This window comes from Lucilia cuprina, chromosome 6 (genome assembly GCF_022045245.1).
Source record: "Lucilia cuprina isolate Lc7/37 chromosome 6, ASM2204524v1, whole genome shotgun sequence".
Taxonomy (NCBI): Eukaryota; Metazoa; Arthropoda; class Insecta; order Diptera; family Calliphoridae; genus Lucilia; species Lucilia cuprina.
The window spans coordinates 54,594,752-54,614,779 of NC_060954.1; the positions used below are offsets into that span (position 1 = coordinate 54,594,752).

Here is a 20,028-nt window from a genome sequence, read left to right on the forward strand (position 1 = left end):
GGAATATAGACTAGACTATGAAGTCGGATATAGACTATACAATAGATTAAACTAAATATTATACTAGACTATAGACTAAAGTATAGACTAGACTATAGACTAAATTATAGACTAGACTATAGACTAAAGTATAGACTAGACTATAGACTAAACTATATTTTAGACTATAGACTAAACTGTAGACTAGAATCTAGACTAGACTAAAGACTAGACTATAGACTAAAGACTAGAATATAGACTAGACTATAGGCTAGACTAAAGACTAGACTATAGACTAGACTATAGACTAGACTATGGACTAGACTATAGACTAGACTATAGACTAGACTATAGACTAGACTATAGACTAGACTATAGACTAGACTATAGACTAGACTATAGACTAAACTATAGACTAAACTATAGACTAGACTATAGACTCGACTATATACTATACTGGGATATTCTGGACTAGTTGGTTAATCTGCCGAATTCATCAAAATTCTGTTAGTTATTTTGTATAATTTTAATAATAATTAAAAAAGCATCTAGAACGTTTTTATCTTCATATTAAACAAATTTGTTTATGGCGCCATTAAAAATGTTTGAATTAATTTAATTTTAACTGTTTAATTTATTGACAGTGAAACGAAGTATTGAAGATTAAGAAATTGACATAATTCTTTAAAAAAAGAAACATTCACTATAAATGTTTTTTGCTTCTGTTCTGAAGGAATAAACATTTTTTTTGCTATTTTAGTTTAAAATATAAAAATAAACATAAGAACTTCTTAATTTACAAAAACTAAAAAAAAAACATTTCTAAAAAAGTAAAATAAATAAGTAAATGAAAGATTTTAGTGGTTTTGCAAGTTTTTATTTTATTTAAAATTTATTTTAATTTATTATAAAGCAAACGTGTGTTCAGCTGGCCACCGAAATATTTTAAATATTTAAAAACAAATTAATAAATATTACTGTTGTTATTATTATTTTTTGTTAGTTATAGAATTTTGTCTCTTTAGCATTTAAATTTAAAAACAATGATTAGTTTTATTTGTTTAAATTTGTCAATAAATAATATATCTTTTGTTTTGCTTATTAGTTTTATCATTAATAATTTTAATTCTTCATATTTAAGTACATTAAACCTGTTAGGAACTTTTTCTCTAGACATCTGTCGTCTGAGATTTATTTTGTGGTTATAGTTGACTGATTAACCGGCTTCTTGACTTACGCTTATAATGCAAACGTTTATTTTCTAACAGTTTTAATCAAATGTCAATATGGTCAGCTATGCAAATTGCCGGTTAAAGGTTTTATTAAGGAATATTTAATACATTGTTTATCTGTGGGGTAAAGCACCTAAGATCAGTGGTTCTCAAACGTATGAACCCAACAGTTTAAACCATAATAAATGATAAATTAAAGGCGACTTAAGTTGTCAAACTTATAGACCGATAAGTCTATAGTCTAGTCTATAGTCTAGTCTATAGTCTAGTCTATAGTCTAGTCTATAGTCTAGTCTATAGTCTAGTCTATAGTCTAGTCTATAGTCTAGTCTATAGTATAAAGCAAACGTGTGTTCAGCTGGCCACCGAAATATTTTAAATATTTAAAAACAAATTAATAAATATTACTGTTGTTATTATTATTTTTTGTTAGTTATAGAATTTTGTCTCTTTAGCATTTAAATTTAAAAACAATGATTAGTTTTATTTGTTTAAATTTGTCAATAAATAATATATCTTTTGTTTTGCTTATTAGTTTTATCATTAATAATTTTAATTCTTCATATTTAAGTACATTAAAACCTGTTAGGAACTTTTTCTCTAGACATCTGTCGTCTGAGATTTATTTTGTGGTTATAGTTGACTGATTAACCGGCTTCTTGACTTACGCTTATAATGCAAACGTTTATTTTCTAACAGTTTTAATCAAATGTCAATATGGTCAGCTATGCAAATTGCCGGTTAAAGGTTTTATTAAGGAATATTTAATACATTGTTTATCTGTGGGGTAAAGCACCTAAGATCAGTGGTTCTCAAACGTATGAACCCAACAGTTTAAACCATAATAAATGATAAATTAAAGGCGACTTAAGTTGTCAAACTTATAGACCGATAAGTCTATAGTCTAGTCTATAGTCTAGTCTATAGTCTAGTCTATAGTCTAGTCTATAGTCTAGTCTATAGTCTAGTCTATAGTCTAGTCTATAGTCTAGTCTATAGTCTAGTCTATAGTCTAGTCTATAGTCTAGTCTATAGTCTAGTCTATAGTCTAGTCTATAGTCTAGTCTATAGTCTAGTCTATAGTCTAGTCTATAGTCTAGTCTATAGTCTAGTCTATAGTCTAGTCTATAGTCTAGTCTATAGTCTAGTCTATAGTCTAGTCTATAGTCTAGTCTATAGTCTAGTCTATAGTCTAGTCTATAGTCTAGTCTATAGTCTAGTCTATAGTCTAGTCTATAGTCTAGTCTATAGTCTAGTCTATAGTCTAGTCTATAGTCTAGTCTATAGTCTAGTCTATAGTCTAGTCTATAGTCTAGTCTATAGTCTAGTCTATAGTCTAGTCTATAGTCTAGTCTATAGACTAGTCTATAGTCTAGTCTATAGTCTAGTCTATAGTCTAGTCTATAGTCTAGTCTATAGTCTAGTCTATAGACTAGTCTATAGTCTAGTCTATAGTCTAGTCTATAGTCTAGTCTATAGTCTAGTCTATAGTCTAGTCTATAGTCTAGTCTATAGTCTAGTCTATAGTCTAGTCTATAGTCTAGTCTATAGTCTAGTCTATAGTCTAGTCTATAGTCTAGTCTATAGTCTAGTCTATAGTCTAGTCTATAGTCTAGTCTATAGTCTAGTCTATAGTCTAGTCTATAGTCTAGTCTATAGTCTAGTCTATAGTCTAGTCTATAGTCTAGTCTATAGTCTAGTCTATAGTCTAGTCTATAGTCTAGTCTATAGTCTAGTCTATAGTCTAGTCTATAGTCTAGTCTATAGTCTAGTCTATAGTCTAGTCTATAGTCTAGTCTATAGTCTAGTCTATAGTCTAGTCTATAGTCTAGTCTATAGTCTAGTCTATAGTCTAGTCTATAGTCTAGTCTATAGTCTAGTCTATAGTCTAGTCTATAGTCTAGTCTATAGTCTAGTCTATAGTCTAGTCTATAGTCTAGTCTATAGTCTAGTCTATAGTCTAGTCTATAGTCTAGTCTATAGTCTAGTCTATAGTCTAGTCTATAGTCTAGTCTATAGTCTAGTCTATAGTCTAGTCTATAGTCTAGTCTATAGTCTAGTCCATAGTCTAGTCTATAGTCTAGTCTATAGTCTAGTCCATAGTCTAGTCTATAGTCTAGTCTATAGTCTAGTCTATAGTCTAGTCTATAGTCTAGTCTATAGTCTAGTCTATAGTCTAGTCTATAGTCTAGTCTATAGTCTAGTCTTTAGTCTAGTCTATAGTCTAGTCTATAGTCTAGTCTATAGTCTAGTCTATAGTCTAGTCTATAGTCTAGTCTATAGTCTAGTCTATAGTCTAGTCTATAGTATAGTCTATAGTCTAGTCTATAGTCTAGTCTATAGTCTAGTCTATAGTCTAGTCTATAGTCTAGTTTATAGTCTAGTCTATAGTCTAGTCTATAGTCTAGTCTATAGTCTAGTCTATAGTCTCGTCTATAGTCTAGTCTATAGTCTAGTCTATAGTCTCGTCTATAGTCTAGTCTATAGTCTCGTCTATAGTCTAGTCTATAGTCTAGTCTATAGTCTAGTCTATAGTCTAGTCTATAGTCTAGTCTATAGTCTAGTCTATAGTCTAGTCTATAGTCTAGTCTATAGTCTAGTCTATAGTCTAGTCTATAGTCTAGTCTATAGTCTAGTCTATAGTCTAGTCTATAGTCTAGTCTATAGTCTAGTCTATAGTCTAGTCTATAGTCTAGTCTATAGTCTAGTCTATAGTCTAGTCTATAGTCTAGTCTATAGTCTAGTCTATAGTCTAGTCTATAGTCTAGTCTATAGTCTAGTCTATAGTCTAGTCTATAGTCTAGTCTATAGTCTAGTCTATAGTCTAGTCTATAGTCTAGTCTATAGTCTAGTCTATAGTCTAGTCTATAGTCTAGTCTATAGTCTAGTCTATAGTCTAGTCTATAGTCTAGTCTATAGTCTAGTCTATAGTCTAGTCTATAGTCTAGTCTATAGTCTAGTCTATAGTCTAGTCTATAGTCTAGTCTATAGTCTAGTCTATAGTCTAGTCTATAGTCTAGTCTATAGTCTAGTCTATTGTCTAGTCTATAGTCTAGTCTATAGTCTAGTCTATAGTCTAGTCTATAGTCTAGTCTATAGTCTAGTCTATTGTCTAGTCTATAGTCTAGTCTATAGTCTAGTCTATAGTCTAGTCTATAGTCTAGTCTATAGTCTAGTCTATAGTCTAGTCTATAGTCTAGTCTATAGTCTAGTCTATAGTCTAGTCTATAGTCTAGTCTATAGTCTAGTCTATAGTCTAGTCTATAGTCTAGTCTATAGTCTAGTCTATAGTCTAGTCTATAGTCTAGTCTATAGTCTAGTCTATAGTCTAGTCTATAGTCTAGTCTATAGTCTAGTCTATAGTCTAGTCTATAGTCTAGTCTATAGTCTAGTCTATAGTCTAGTCTATAGTCTAGTCTATAGTCTAGTCTATAGTCTAGTCTATAGTCTAGTCTATAGTCTAGTCTATAGTCTAGTCTATAGTCTAGTCTATAGTCTAGTCTATAGTCTAGTCTATAGTCTAGTCTATAGTCTAGTCTATAGTCTAGTCTATAGTCTAGTCTATAGTCTAGTCTATAGTCTAGTCTATAGTCTAGTCTATAGTCTAGTCTATAGTCTAGTCTATAGTCTAGTCTATAGTCTAGTCTATAGTCTAGTCTATAGTCTAGTCTATAGTCTAGTCTATAGTCTAGTCTATAGTCTAGTCTATAGTCTAGTCTATAGTCTAGTCTATAGTCTAGTCTATAGTCTAGTCTATAGTCTAGTCTATAGTCTAGTCTATAGTCTAGTCTATAGTCTAGTCTATAGTCTAGTCTATAGTCTAGTCTATAGTCTAGTCTATAGTCTAGTCTATAGTCTAGTCTATAGTCTAGTCTATATAGTCTAGTCTATAGTCTAGTCTATAGTCTAGTCTATAGTCTAGTCTATAGTCTAGTCTATAGTCTAGTCTATAGTCTAGTCTATAGTCTAGTCTATAGTCTAGTCTATACTCTAGTCTATAGTCTAGTCTATAGTCTAGTCTATAGTCTAGTCTATAGTCTAGTCTATAGTCTAGTCTAAGTCTAGTCTCTAATCTAGACTTTATAGTGTATAGTTAAGTCTTTAGCCTAGTTTCATAAAAAAGTAAAACAAAAAGTTGTAAAATATTTGTTATTAAAATTTTAATTATCTTGTTATTCATCAACTGCTATGCCATTACATATTTCATGACGAGGACAACAGTCAGGATATGGTGCATCTGGATATTTGGCATCTCCTAATTTACAATCAATAGGTGGTTTATATATGCCACAACTAAAATTAAAAAAAAATGTATTTGAATCCTTCTCATGATGTTTCCACAATTGGGAATACTTATACCTCAGAAAATATACCATAGTTTTCTCATCACATGTAGTTTTTTCACATTTTGTTTGATTGTAATAAACTTCACCTGGTGATAAGATCAAGCCATTTATAACACATTTACCAGGATGAGCTGAAGAAACATAGATGAAATTTTCAAGATCTTTATTTGTTATATTGTAATAACAATAATAAGAAACACTTTGTCATCAGTTTTTAGGGAATTCAGAAAGTAATTCCAAGGTTTCTTTTTCTGTTTATTATTTACACACGTGACACTTTTAAAAAGTTTTTCTTTTTGTTAAAAACAAAAATCTCTGGTCTTACCGGAATCTCCATAGAAACCATAAAATGCAGCCGCCAAACCAGACGAAATCGTGCAAAATACTAAAATTAAAGGGATGAAGATGATGTTCATGTCGTGCGTTGAAGAAACCACAAGATACTGATTTTAAAAATAAATTTGGTTGCAAGAAAATGTGATTGAAGCAGTGTTGCCAAAGGTTTGTATTAACCATCAGTTATTTGTTTATAAAATATATATATATATATATATATATATATAATATATATATATATATTATATATATATATATATATATATATATATATATATATATATATATAATATATATATATATATATATATAATATATATATATATATATATATATATATATATATATAAATATATATAAATTTTGGGTCCAGGATTAGGAATTTTGATCTATTTATAACATATTGCATATTAAAATTAAAAAAATAACAAAATATTAAAGAAATTTCGACCAAATGGTAACACGAAGCCAAAAACAACAACAACAATAACAACAAGTATGAATGTATAGTCGGTTATGGTTGATCATATGATACCCTACAACAGTGAGTATGTTAAAAATATGGATTCTTTTTTCAAATCATTTGTTTTTTACGTTAATTCCGGAATATTTTTACTTATTATTCACAAAAAAATATATACATTTTCTACAAGAGGTCTCATAAGGGGTTAAGGGTATATGTGGACCTATCCTTATAAATCTTGTTATAGGAATTTTCGTCGACGTCAAAGTTATTGAAATAGTTTTATTAGCGTTTTAAGGAATTTGGACCTTCAATTCATTTTCTAAAGTGGAGTTTGTATGGCGGCTAGAGGGTCATATGGGGCCCGATCCTTAAAAACATCTACAGTGTCGTTTAAAGTTTTATAAACATAAGATATACTCGATTTTCAACAAATTATCTTGAAAATTGCGACCTGCAGCATCCGCACAAGCTTTACATGGACGGACGGACGTAGCTAACATGAATCAGAAAGTGATTCTGAACCGATTAATATACTTAAAGGTAGGTGTCCCAGCAAGCATTTGAAAGATTCAACGATTAATCAGTAAACTGAGTAATTTTTGACTCCTTTTATTGACCTAAAAGTGATTATTTAAGTTGAGCGCTTAAAAAATGATTCGAAAATGATCCCAATCTATGATTGTAAACAATAACAAAATGTATAGCAATCATAAATTGATCATTTTGGTGTTTAATATATGTTAATTTTAAAAACGTATTTCATGATTATATTTCAAGCAGTTGGAAGATACAAAATGGTTTTTTATGTAATTGTTTTTGTTTGCAATGGAACAACAACACTTACACTTATAAATGACTTGAAAACGATTAAAAAATGAGTCAAAACTGATTAGAAAAGGGGCTCAGAAAAGATTCGTTTAGATGAGTTTGCAAATAATTATGTGTGGCCTAAATTGAGTTGATATAATTCTCATTTTGTTTATAAAATTAAATTAAATAAAAAAAACAAATATAAAATGAACAGCAATCACAAAAACGTCTTCCAGGTGTTCGAAATATGATTATTTATAAATTTATTTCGTAGTTATATTTCGCGCATTTGAAAGATCAAAAATTGTTTTCTGTTGTATTGTATATGAACAGCAATCACAAAAAGGTCTCCCAGGTGTTCGAAATATGATTGTTTAAAAATATATTTCGTAGTTATATTTTGCGCATTCTGAAGAACTGTTTTCTGTTGTATTGTATTTGTCTGTAACATAAAAATTACTCAGAGACTCAAAAAAGTCTTTATTATGATTCAAAAATAAATAAAAAAACGGCCACTAATTCGGCTCATTAATGACTCAAAAAAGGTTAAAAAAATTTTTGAGAACTGATCAGAAGTGGGGCTCAGAAAAGACTCGTTTCAAAGAGTCGCGACGAATGTATCATTTATGATCAGAAAATGAGCGCATAAATGATCATTTTAATCTTGCAGAAGAGTCAATGACTCGAATGTGATTAAAAATTTTAAAAAATTCTAACTGGGATAATCCAGTTACAAACATAAAAATTACTAAGAAAAGACTCAAAAAAGTTTATATTATGATTGGAAAATAACTCTAAAACGACCAGTAATTCGGCTCATTAATGACTTAAAAGAGATTAAAAAATAAGTGAGAAGTGATCAGAAGTAGGGCTCATAAGCGATTCGTTTAGAAGAGTCGTGGCGAATGTATTGCTTAAGATCAGAAAATGAGGGATTATATATGATCATTTTAATCGTACAGAAGAGTCATAAATGACTCGAAAAATTTAAAAAATGCTAGCTGCGGTAGGACTAATATTTTTGGATGTTACAAACATTAACACAAACGCATAATATCCTTCCCACTATAGTGGGAATATAGAAGATATAGAGATGACTTTTCTGGGGTTTTACGTGTTGTGGTAAGAATTTAAAATATATTTTTTTAATTTACTACATCTCTGTGTTTCGTTGTTAACTTTACAAATCAGCAAACTTTAATTGTCTGTCTGCCTATCTATCTATCTGTCTGTCTGTCTGTCTGTCTGTCTGTCTGTCTGTCTGTCTGTCTGTCTGTCTGTCTGTCTGTCTCTCTTTAAATACATCTTCATTGCTCACCAAAATTATAAATTATTTTCAAATTTTTAAAATTCCTCTAGAATATTGTGGCCAATAAATCAATTCAATTGAATACAATACAATTGTATTTACAATTTCAATTGCTTATTTAACACTAAGATGATTATATTGACTTTCTTGCAAATCAAAACAAAAATATAGAATAAAGCAAACATGTAATTTTGTAATTTAATATCATGTTCTTCAGTCTTACCTTATTTGTAGGAATGTGTTCTTATGTATTATACTTCGAGCAGCAATTGAAGTGGGCGTGTAAAAGTTATTACGATTCCAAAATGGCAAACAGTGTGAATGGACACATGAGGCATATATGTAAGTATGTTGTATATGGTCATAACTGCAAAAAGAAAGAAAATAAATAACAAAAATTATAGTTTACAATAGTAAAACAAATGGAAAATAAGTAGTTTGGCTGTAAAAAGACATAAATGTTAAAATGAAAAAAATGAGTATAAAAGGGTATGTTTACTTTACTACTCATTAACATTAACTACTTATTAACATTAACATATTAACTTGCTTACAAATAAGCATTTAAATAAGTCATTACGTAAAAAACAGTTTCTAGCGCAAGATGAAATAAATGGCGAAATTAATGTACATCATTATATGGAAGTCATTATTAGTGTACTTAAAAGTAATGAAGGCAGTATGTAGTAGTCATTGTAAGTTTCCAGCTAAAACTTTAATTACCATGTAAGGGGTTAAAATATTATTATTTACTTATACAATAGTATTCTAAGTCATTATTTTAAATACGCAGATGTCATTGAAGGAAAATATATACCACAATCGCTTACAAGTAATGAGATAAGTGAGGAGAATTGAAATCGCTTGTAAAAACCTATACAGCTTCTATATCTTCAGGAAGAAGTTGACAAATGAATTAGAAAGTATAATATATTAATAATAAGACTTTACTAGACAAGACTTCTGTGTAATCAGAACGTTATGTAGTTGTAATTGAAAAGTATGTTAAAAGGTAAGAGTAACTCATTACCAAGGTGTTATTGCAGTGTTATTGTGTAAACACAAATCATTACTATAAATTTTTCTATTAAGATTTTTTTATAAAAATGTTTTGAGTTTGGCGGTCAGTTTCACTTAAGCTGAGAATTCGGAGGGGGATTGGTCACAGAGTCCACGACCTGGAAAAAATTGTATTTTCCGCAAACCAAACCAATTGTATTTTTCGCAAACCAAAACAAATAGAAAAAAGAATTGTGGACAAAATACTATTATAGTGGTGGTTACCTTTGTATAGGAGGGGTTCCCACGGGCATGTTTTTTTGAAGATAGATCCCATTTTGGTGCATTGCAATTCGGGGGTTAAAAGGTGCTACTAGTGCCTCTAGTCTGTCGGGACTATAAACTGATGATGTGAAGTGACCTCGGCCAGTTCTTGGTATTATTTATCATGGGGTCTAACCAGTGAACCACATAATCTGGTACTACGGGTGGACAGTGGCCCGCAGGATTATGTCCTAGCGGCGAGTCAATTGGTTGTGTTTAAACGCAATTTCACGGGAAGTGAAGTAAGTGGCAGTTAAAAGACTGATTGAAAGTAATTTTGGGATAAGTTCAGTACTGTGTGGTGGTTACGGAATCTCGTAAGAGAAGCAACGGGGCAGTAATAGTCAAAGATTGGATAGCTTGAGTACTTGATCAAAATGTACGTATAATTAATCAGACATCTATATAAGTATATATGATGGTAATCGGGTAGGTAAAATTTCAATAGACCAGCAGAGCACAGAAGAAGATAGTGGATCACGAAATCACTTCAAAGGTCAAACAACCCTTAAAGAGCGTGAGGTGTGGGTTCAGCAAAGGCGTGATATTGATGAGGTTAGCATTTCGTAGAATCCCCAAATTTTGCACAATGAATTTAAACATTTATATAACATTTGGAGAAAAAATGGGCGGATCATTAATAGGGGGCTTGGAAACTCCCCTAGAGAAATATGTCAATGTAACTGCTTCGCTCAAGGTGCGCATTTTTGTCATTTCGATTACGCTTTACATCATTTCAGCAATGAATCGTTGTGATTTTGACAACAAATCGTTATAATTTCAATAACGCACAGTTTTGTTTACCACCATAACGTTGTCACCTTGGTAAAACATTATTTTTTGTTGATTTGATATGTATGTCGTAATTTTAACAACGTATTGTCATTATAGCAACAACGCATTGTTGTCATTTCGATTAAGTTTCATGTCATGAACGCAAAGTTCTGTTTGACACCATAGCGTTGTCAGTTTGGTAACATAATATTATTTATTGATTTGATATGTATGTCGTGTAGTTTTTATACTTTCATTGTAGATTTGACATCTATCTATCTGTACATACTTCGATAAGATGTTATTGAAAAATTACAAACACTTTGGTGTCAATCTTTTTCCCTCTGTGTAATAATTTAAATTTAAATAAGAATATTATAATTTTTTTCAAGAAATTAACACTTTTTTCTAACAAACCCTTTAATAAAACTATAATCTCTATTGTATAATAAACCAATTAGTAATTGAAAAATACACCCCTACAGATATTAACGATAAATTGCATATTTTAGTTAAAAAAACAAACGGTAAATAATAATTTACTTTAACAACATAATAAAGCAAAAAGGCCTAAAGTCCAACCCCTCCCCCACAATCGTTTTTCTCTACAAAAAAAAACTATATAAAATGCTACAATTTCTCTAGATCATTTACAGTTAAAATTAAAAAAATCATGAAAAAAGTTGCAATAAAAAAGTTTAACAAACACCAAAAAATTACGGAAGAGGAGGAGGAATACGGCCTGGAAGAGGCCAGTTTGAAGAGCATTTTAATACATTTAAAAGATTTGAGAAAGGTGTTACGTCAGCAGCAAGAACCTGGGAAAATATCTTTGGTCTATATGAGAAATTACATGAGGTGAACTTATTTAACTAAACAGAGGGAAAAATCAAGTAGAAAAGTACCCAAATTGATCCATTCCGTTGTCAAAAAAAAAGCTTTCCACGTTTGTTGTCAAGTTATCATTTTGACAACCACGTTTGTGAATTGCAACAATGCATTGTTGACATTTTGCTTATGCTTAATAGCAATGCGGCAATACATCGTTGTCATTTTGACAACGCAACTCTTTTTGACAACTTCTGTTGAAAAGTACACAAATTGATTCATTTCGTTGTCAAAAACATCTTTCCACGTTTGTTAACATTTAGACAACGGAAGTGTATAAAATTTAAATATCATCCAGTTATCATTTTGACAACCACGTTTGTGAATTTCAACAATGCATTGTTGTCATTTAGATTACGCTTAATAGCAATGTGGCGATACATCGTTGTCATTTTGACAACGCAACTCTGTTTGACAACTTCTGTTGAAAAGTACACAAATTGATTCATTCCGTTGTCAAAAATAAGCTTTCCACGTTTGTTTGCATTTAGACAACGGATGAGTATAAAATTTATATAACATCCAGTTATCATTTTGACAACTACTTTTATGAATTTCAACAACGCATTGTTGTCATTTCACTTACGTCTAATATCAATTCGGCAATACATCGTTGTCATTTTGACAAAGCAACTCTGTTTGACAACTTCTGTTGACACCGAAGAACTGCCACTTTGGTAACACATTATTTTTTGCTGATCTGATAACATCGTGTATTTTTTTATGCTTTAATTGTTAATTGGACAACTTTACGTATATACTACGACAACGAATGTTATTGAAAAATTATAAACACTTTGGTATCAATTTGGTACCAAACGTGTACAATTTTAAAACGTCTTTTTCCCTCTGTATAGAAATCAGATTTGTTTGCTTAAAATTTTTTTCAATTCCAGACTGATGTTCATATTTCCACGCACTTGGAAAGGTGAATCTCTGCTTTATAGAGTCATAAATAAATTTCTCATGATAATGTTGATCATATTTACTGTAAGCATAACATTTGATCTATATGAAGCCTCTCAAGATGTTTTACAATTTGGTGAAGATTTAGTGGTTTTAATAGGGGTCTGTTTCACATTCAATATAACAAATCGCTCTTATATATATAATTTTAATTTTTCAAATTTTTTCTATTTTTCCCTCTAGATCTATTTAATTTTCTTTAAACTAATACTAACAGCATATTATGCTCAAGATATTGAGTATATAATATGTGAATTTGCTAAAATGCATAAATATTTTAGTCAATTGAAAAGATCTCCAAAAATTTCTCGTAAAATACGTAAATTGCAGCGTTTATTTTACATAGCCGAAGCTATTTCATTTTTTCTCTATGTGAATTTGGTAATACTTTTTTCAGCCGCCATTTGCTTGCCACCCATCTTGACGCCTAATACTACACCCTATAGAGCTAAATATCCTTTTGAATGGCAATCGTCTGACGAACATCCCATACGTTTTGCCCTCGTTTATATATTTCAAAGTCTTATGACATTATTTGTTCTGCTATCAATTTTGGTCATCGATAATATTGGTTGTCATATTTTTACCCAGACAACAATGAATTTGAAAATATTTTGTATTCTTATTAGAGACATGACCACACAGCCGGCTGACATGGCTTTGGAGGAGTTGCATAAAGTCATTCAATTTCATCAGTATATTATCAGGTATATAACTCACGATCTTGTTTTGTTAACGATATTTTTTCGTTATTATATTTCAGTTTAATTTCAAAAATTAATGTGGTTTATTATTACAACTATACCGCTCAAATGGCGGCCAGTACTTTTATGATTTGCCTAACAGCCTTTGAGGCCATGTTGGCCCAGGATCAACCAATGTTGGCGATCAAATTTCAAATTTATATGTTTTCGGCATTTTCTCAATTGTTTTATTGGTGTGCTACTGGTAATATGGTATATTATGATGTAAGTCTACTGAATTTTAAAATTGTTTAGTCAAATATACAGCTTAGTCTACAAACTAGTCTATAGTCAGTAAATAGTCAGTTTATGGTTTAGTCTTAGTGTAATATGTAGTATAGTTTATAGTATAGACTATAGTCTAGTCAATAGTATAGTTTATAGTCAAGCCTATAGTCTGGCCTATATTGTCTAGACTATAGTCTAGTCAATACTCCAGTCTATAGTCTAGTCCAAAGTCTAGCCTATAGTCTATAGTCTAGTCCATAGTACAGTTCAGTCTATAGTCTAGTCTATAGTCTTGTCTATAGTCTAGTCTGTAGTCTAGTCTATAGTCTAGTCTATAGTCTAGTCCATAGTCTAGTCTAAAGTCTAGTCTATAGTCTAGTCTATAGTCTAGTCTATAGTCTAGTCTATAGTCTAGTCTATAGTCTAGTCTATAGTCTACTCTATAGTCTAGTCTATAGTCTATTCTATAGTCTAGTCTATAGTCTAGTCTATAGTCTAGTCTATAGTCTAGTCTATAGTCTTGTCTATAGTCTAGTCTAAAGTCTAGTCTATAGTCTAGTCTATTGTCTAGTCTATAGTCTAGTCTATAGTCTAGTCTATAGTCTAGGCTATAGTCTAGTCTATAGTCAAGTCTATAGTCTAGTCTATAGTCTAGTCTTTAGTGTAGTCTTTTGTGAAGTCTATTGTCTAGGCTATAATCCAGTCTATAGTCTAGTCTATAGTCTAGTCTATAGTCTACTCTACAGTCTATTCTATAGCCTTTTTTATCGTCTATTATATTGTCTAGTCTATTGTCTGGTCTATTATCTAGTCTGCTGTCTGGTCTTTAGTCTCGTCTATACTCCATGTCTTCTATAGTGTAGTTTGTAGTCTAGTCTTTAGTCTATTGTCTGGTCTATAGTCTATTCTATAGGCTATAGTCTAGTTGAAGGTCTAGCTCAATGCAGTTTTATTCCTGTTTCTCTCTTTCATTCTCCTTAGTCTCTTGATGTCGCCGATGCTGCATACGAAATTGACGGTTGGTACGATCAATCAAAGGAGTTTAAATATTATTTAAAATTTTTAATACAACGAGCTCAAACTCCATTGGTTTTTCAACCGAAACCATTGTTTGGCTTCAATTTTGAGACATTTTCAAGTGTAAGTATTTATGGGGGATTGTATGTATGTTCATCAATATGAACTTTTATCAAAAGAAAACGTATTGAAGGCTTTTCTGTGATATATATACATATTCAAAATATATAATCTAAAACTATAGAAAAGTATTCTCAATTGTTTATTTACAGATACTAAGCACTTCATATTCGTATTTTGCTCTTTTGAGGACAATGAATGACTAGATAAGATCTACATCATCATGATCATATATAGTTTGATTTTAGGTGGTGGATAACAACTAATATATTTTGATATATAATTTTTAAACTTACTTTAAAACTTTAATAACATTTAGGCCTATTAAATAAATGCTGTTAAATGTTTTTTTTTTTTTTCATAAAATTATAAATATACTTGGTCATCATTATAATAGAAAATATTAACTTTTATGTATTAATAGTAGTTTGTAGTATAATTTATCACAATCTTACGCTTCAAATATAAATCATAATAGTGCGAAATTATAAATTCTAATAATGATATTTATGATTATTAAATTTTAAACAATTTACTATGTTTATTTATGTTTAGATGTAGAAATAATAATATTATATTTTAACATTAAATTGTAGTTTTTGCTTTTTTATCATACACTGATGATCTAATTCTAAAACACGCAATTTTAAATGAAAATACTATTTTATTTATTGTTATAATATTTTCATAGAATAGATCATTTCACCAGAAAAAGATCAATGAACTTTGCATAAAAAAAATTAAATAAATATGGCATAAATTATTTAAATGTATTAAATAAAGCAAGAAAATTTGTAGCTAAAAAAGTACAATATTTATTAATTATTCAATTCGAATAATGAAATAGAATTAAAACTTATTTTCCAAATACGGTGAGAAGTAGTTTTTAATACATTAAATCATGCCTTCGTAAAAAGCACTTAAGCATATTTAATACAAGCATAAAATTAATACTCTCTTGGTAGCAGTTTGTTTATAAGTGTGCTCACATAAGCCTAACACTCTCTAACACTTCGGCAGATGAGTATGATTGTCTTCTTAAAATTAGTCCAATGCACACTTTATCAGTCATTACTAAACTACTTAAAAGTTATACAAAAGTAAGTAATTACATGCTATGCTCTTAACTATCATTATTTTTTTTTCTCCAAAATATATTCCTAATAAATACGCAATTTTACAATGCACATAAAATTACTTAAGTATGTAATTTTATACAGATCTTTTTGTTTTGTTGCACAATTCAAGTACAATTGTAATTATTAATAACTTTAATTTTAAATTCAAGTTCAAGTTTATACTTGTTGGCAACTTGGCAATGACTTTGCTTAATATGAGCAACCAACAAAAAAACAGAATAAATCGCTTATAAAACATAAAGATTACTTCTTTAGTCCCTCTTCTATAACTTGCATAAAAACTAGCTTTAAAACAACTACAAAAAACTTAACGATTTTTTTAAAGGTTGATTTGTTGTTTTTTTACGTGATGTTGCACTTGCATGTAATCGATAGCAGGTTTTTCTTTAGTTAATTTATGAAAAGAAGACTTACACAGTCAGAGAAGTGAGAAGTACAGTGAGTTCAAGTGGTAACAAAGGTAAAAAAAATTAACAAGAAAATGCTTGACAGAGTCTAGTCTATAGTTTAGTATATAGTCTATTTTATAGTCTAGTTTATAGTCTAGTTTATAGTCTATTTTATAGTGTAGTTTATAGTCTAGTTTATAGTCTAGTTTATAGTCTAGTTTATAGTCTAGTCTATAGTCTAGTCTATTGTCTAGTATATAGTCTAGTATAAAGTCTAGTTTATAGTCTAGTCTTTAGTCTAGTATATAGTTTATGGTCTAGTCTATCTAGTCTATAGTCTACTACATAGCCTAGTCTATAGTCTAGTATATAGTCTGGTCTATAGTATAGTATATAGTCTAGTTTATAGCCTAGTCTAGTTTATAGTCTAGTCTGTAGTCTAGTATATAGTCAAGTTTTTTGGTCTAGTGTATAGTCTAGTCTATAGTCAAGTTTTTTGGTCTAGTGTATAGTCTAGTCTATAGTCTACTATATAGTCTAGTATATAGACTAGTCTATAGTCTACCATATAGTCTAGTTTACAGTCTAGTCTTTAGTCTAGTATATAGTCTGGTTTATAGTCTAGTCTATAGTATGGTATGTAGTCTAGTTTATACTCTACTATATAGGCTAGTCTTTAGTCTAGTATATATGTAGTATAGTTTATAGCCAAGCCTACAGTCTAGCCTATAGTCTAGTATATAGTCTAGTTTATAGTCTAGTCCATAGTCTAGTCTATAGTCTAATCTATAGTCTAGTATATAGTCTTGTATATAGTCTAGTTTATAAAATAGTCTGTAGTCTAGTACATAGTCAAGTTTTTGGTCTAGTCTATAGTTTAGTCTATAGTCTAGTCTATAATCTACTATTTAGTCTAGTTTATAGACTAGTCTATAGTCCATATAGTCTAGTCTATAGTCTAGTCTATAGTCTAGTCTATAGTCTAGTCTATAGTCTAGTCTATAGTCTAGTCTATAGTCTAGTCTATAGTCTAGTCTATAGTCTAGTCTATAGTCTAGTCTATAGTCTAGTCTATAGTCTAGTCTATAGTCTAGGCTATAGTCTAGTCTATAGTCTAGTCTATAGTCTAGTCTATAATCTAGTCTATAGTCTAGTCTATAGTCTAGTCTATAGCCTAGTCTATAGTTTAGGCTATAGTCTAGTCTGTTGTCCAGTCTATAGTCTAGTTTATAGTCTAGTATATAGTCTAGTCTACAATCTAATCTAAAATGTAATCTATAGTTTAGTCTATAGTCTAGTCTACAGTCTAGTCTATAGTCTAGTCTTTAATCTAGTCTATAGTCTTAAAAGGGCACAATTTCTCCATTTGTTCCACTGTCTTCGGCAAACACCTAGAATAAAAACGATTGTTATTTTCGTTCCTATTCTCATGCATATTAATTATTCACTTAATAAACGATTTATGGATCTTTAACACATCACTTGGCAAAGAATTTTCATCTCTAGGCCGTCTCAGGCACAACAAGTACATGTCAGTAACAACGTGTTGTTTAAGAGTTGTCTTACAGGTATTAAATAATGGCCTAAAGAAATATAAATCTTTAAAGACAATTAACGGAAGTAAAGCAAAAAATATGTTTGGAAAAACTGCGAGACATGTATAAGGGGAGTCACATACTTAAGTGAACTTATTCTTCATACGAGTAAATGCAACCAATTAATACGATAATTTTTAGTTTAAAATTACAGTTAATTGTAGTTACAAGAAATAACACTTTGTTTAGATATTTTCCTATACATTTTTTATTATGAAATTCTAGTCCATAGTCCAAACCGATGAATGCAGAATATCCGGTTCTAATCTATTGGTCAGACAATATACAAAGAGTAAGAGTAGATGAACATATTTATTTTATATAAATATCTGGTTAAGGTTTTATTTATTTGGAAATTCTTGATATAAACATGAAATTCTTTGAAATATATTTTTTAAAAAACAAAAGATAAATTTTCAAACAACTAATTTAGAAATATAATATCCATATAATTGCCAGTTTACGTTCAAAAATTCTAAAAAAAACAATCATAATAAAAAATGTCAAAAAAAATATATATAACCGAACATAAAATATATAGTTTTTCAATGAAATGGTCAAGGTTCTGTTAAACCAAGCGCTAATTTATCCAAAACAATTTGTAATTTTAGTCATTTTATTCGTTTATTACGAATAAAAGGCATTAAATACTTTAATAGTAACAAACAGAATGTAATGCTCTAAAAATGCAAATAATGTTAGTAATCAGTGGACAAAAATTAAATAAATTGAAACGTTGTTATAAAAAAAAGAATAACTATTTCTATACAATTATATAAGAAACGTTTTAGAATATTGACAAAATAAAATAATATTATTATTGCATTTTAAACAAAAAACTAGAAGTTTAACAAATAAATCTAAAAAATATTAACTTAATAATAGTTGTTGCAAATATGTATATAAAAGAAATTAGAAAACTGGGTTATATTTTGAATAGAATTTAATAAAATTTTACAAAGTGTATGGTTAAGTTTCAAATTTACAGTTTATCGTCTAGTCTATAGTCTAGTCTATAATCTAGTCTATAGTCTAGTCTATATCTAGTCTATATTCTAGTCTATAGTCTAGTCTATAGTCTAGTCTATAGTCTAGTCTATAGTCTAGTCTATAGTCTAGTCTATAGTCTAGTCTATAGTCTAGTCTATAGTCTAGTCTATAGTCTAGTCTATAGTCTAGTCTATAGTCTAGTCTATAGTCTAGTTTATAGTCTAGTCTATAGTCTAGTCTATAGTCTAGTCTATAGTCTAGTTTATAGTCTAGTCTATAGTCTAGTCTATAGTCTAGTGTATAGTCTAGTTTATAGTCTAGTCTATAGTCTAGTCTATAGTCTAGTCTATAGTCGAGTCTATAGTCTAGTCTATAGTCTAGTCTATAGTCTAGTCTATAGTAAAGTCTATATTTCAGTATATAGTCTACTTTATAGTCTAGTCTATAGTATAGTTTATAGTCTAGTCTATATTATAATCCATAGTTAGTCCATAGTCTAATCTGTGGTGTAGTTTTTAGTAAATCTATAGTTTAGCCTATAAGATATATAGTCCATTATAGCTTAATTTCGATGTTGGTATCTGTTGCTGATACAGAACTTTATTCGATTGCATGAGCAGTAATTCTGCACAAGATCTTTTTATTGAATTCTGGATTTGCCTTCCGAGGAAAGTTTCATCGATAAATACTGAAAAATGATCATTAGGTCTGAGTTCTGAGATAAATTATATGCTTTCTAATATCCATACTGTATGTTTAATGGCTCTTAGTCCAATTACCTTAAGTGAACTTGTAACCTGTGCTTTGCGCATGACTTTACTCATTACGATCATTGTGAATGATAAACTGAGCGGAACTAGATTAATATTAATAGTTCAAAATGAAATAAATAAAATAGGAATGGGAATATTTTATAAAAGAACTTTTTTTAACATTTTAAATATTCTATATTTCACAATTAACAATAGAAACATTAAATTGTACTCAAATAGTCGAAATGAATAAAATAAATACTTATTTTATTTCATTTAATTGCATGCGATTTGTCTATGAGAAGACAAACCCTTAGATTTCAATGCCTTTGTCAAATACGGAAGTTATTGAAAATGTTAAACCAATAAAATGGGTGGGTCGGTTAACATTAAGAACTATTGGATGCATTATTTAGCATTAAATTATGTTCAAATTACTTTAGAAAAAATTTATTTAAAACCAAATAAGGAGTGAGATCGAAAAATTCTTAACATACATATATGTTTATAAAAAAGATACCACTAAACTTACAGCTTTATTTTTTTTTATTTGATTCAAATTATTATTACAATTTACAAAAAAAAAATATTTTTATAGTTTTAATCACTAGTGATGAAATTTTGAA

General features: G+C 29.5%; 2 protein-coding genes across 2 annotated transcripts; one reads left to right on the forward strand and one right to left on the reverse strand.

The window, feature by feature from the left end:
* Window positions 1-5,352: 5,352 nt before the first annotated feature.
* LOC124420722 lies at window positions 5,353-5,996 on the reverse strand. The gene is made up of 3 exons (XM_046954678.1): window positions 5,883-5,996; window positions 5,571-5,688; window positions 5,353-5,504 (listed from the first exon to the last, which is right to left on the reverse strand). Exons 1-3 carry the CDS (start codon window positions 5,971-5,973, stop codon window positions 5,384-5,386), a joined length of 330 nt encoding a protein of 109 aa, XP_046810634.1. The 5' UTR covers window positions 5,974-5,996; the 3' UTR covers window positions 5,353-5,383.
* A 2,957-nt stretch (window positions 5,997-8,953) lies between these two features.
* Window positions 8,954-14,743, forward strand: LOC111687586 (odorant receptor 47b). The gene is made up of 7 exons (XM_046954183.1): window positions 8,954-8,967; window positions 11,221-11,433; window positions 12,360-12,531; window positions 12,613-13,136; window positions 13,193-13,397; window positions 14,382-14,540; window positions 14,690-14,743. The coding sequence occupies exons 1-7, from the start codon at window positions 8,954-8,956 to the stop codon at window positions 14,741-14,743; spliced, it is 1,341 nt and encodes a 446-aa protein (XP_046810139.1).
* Window positions 14,744-20,028: the final 5,285 nt, after the last annotated feature.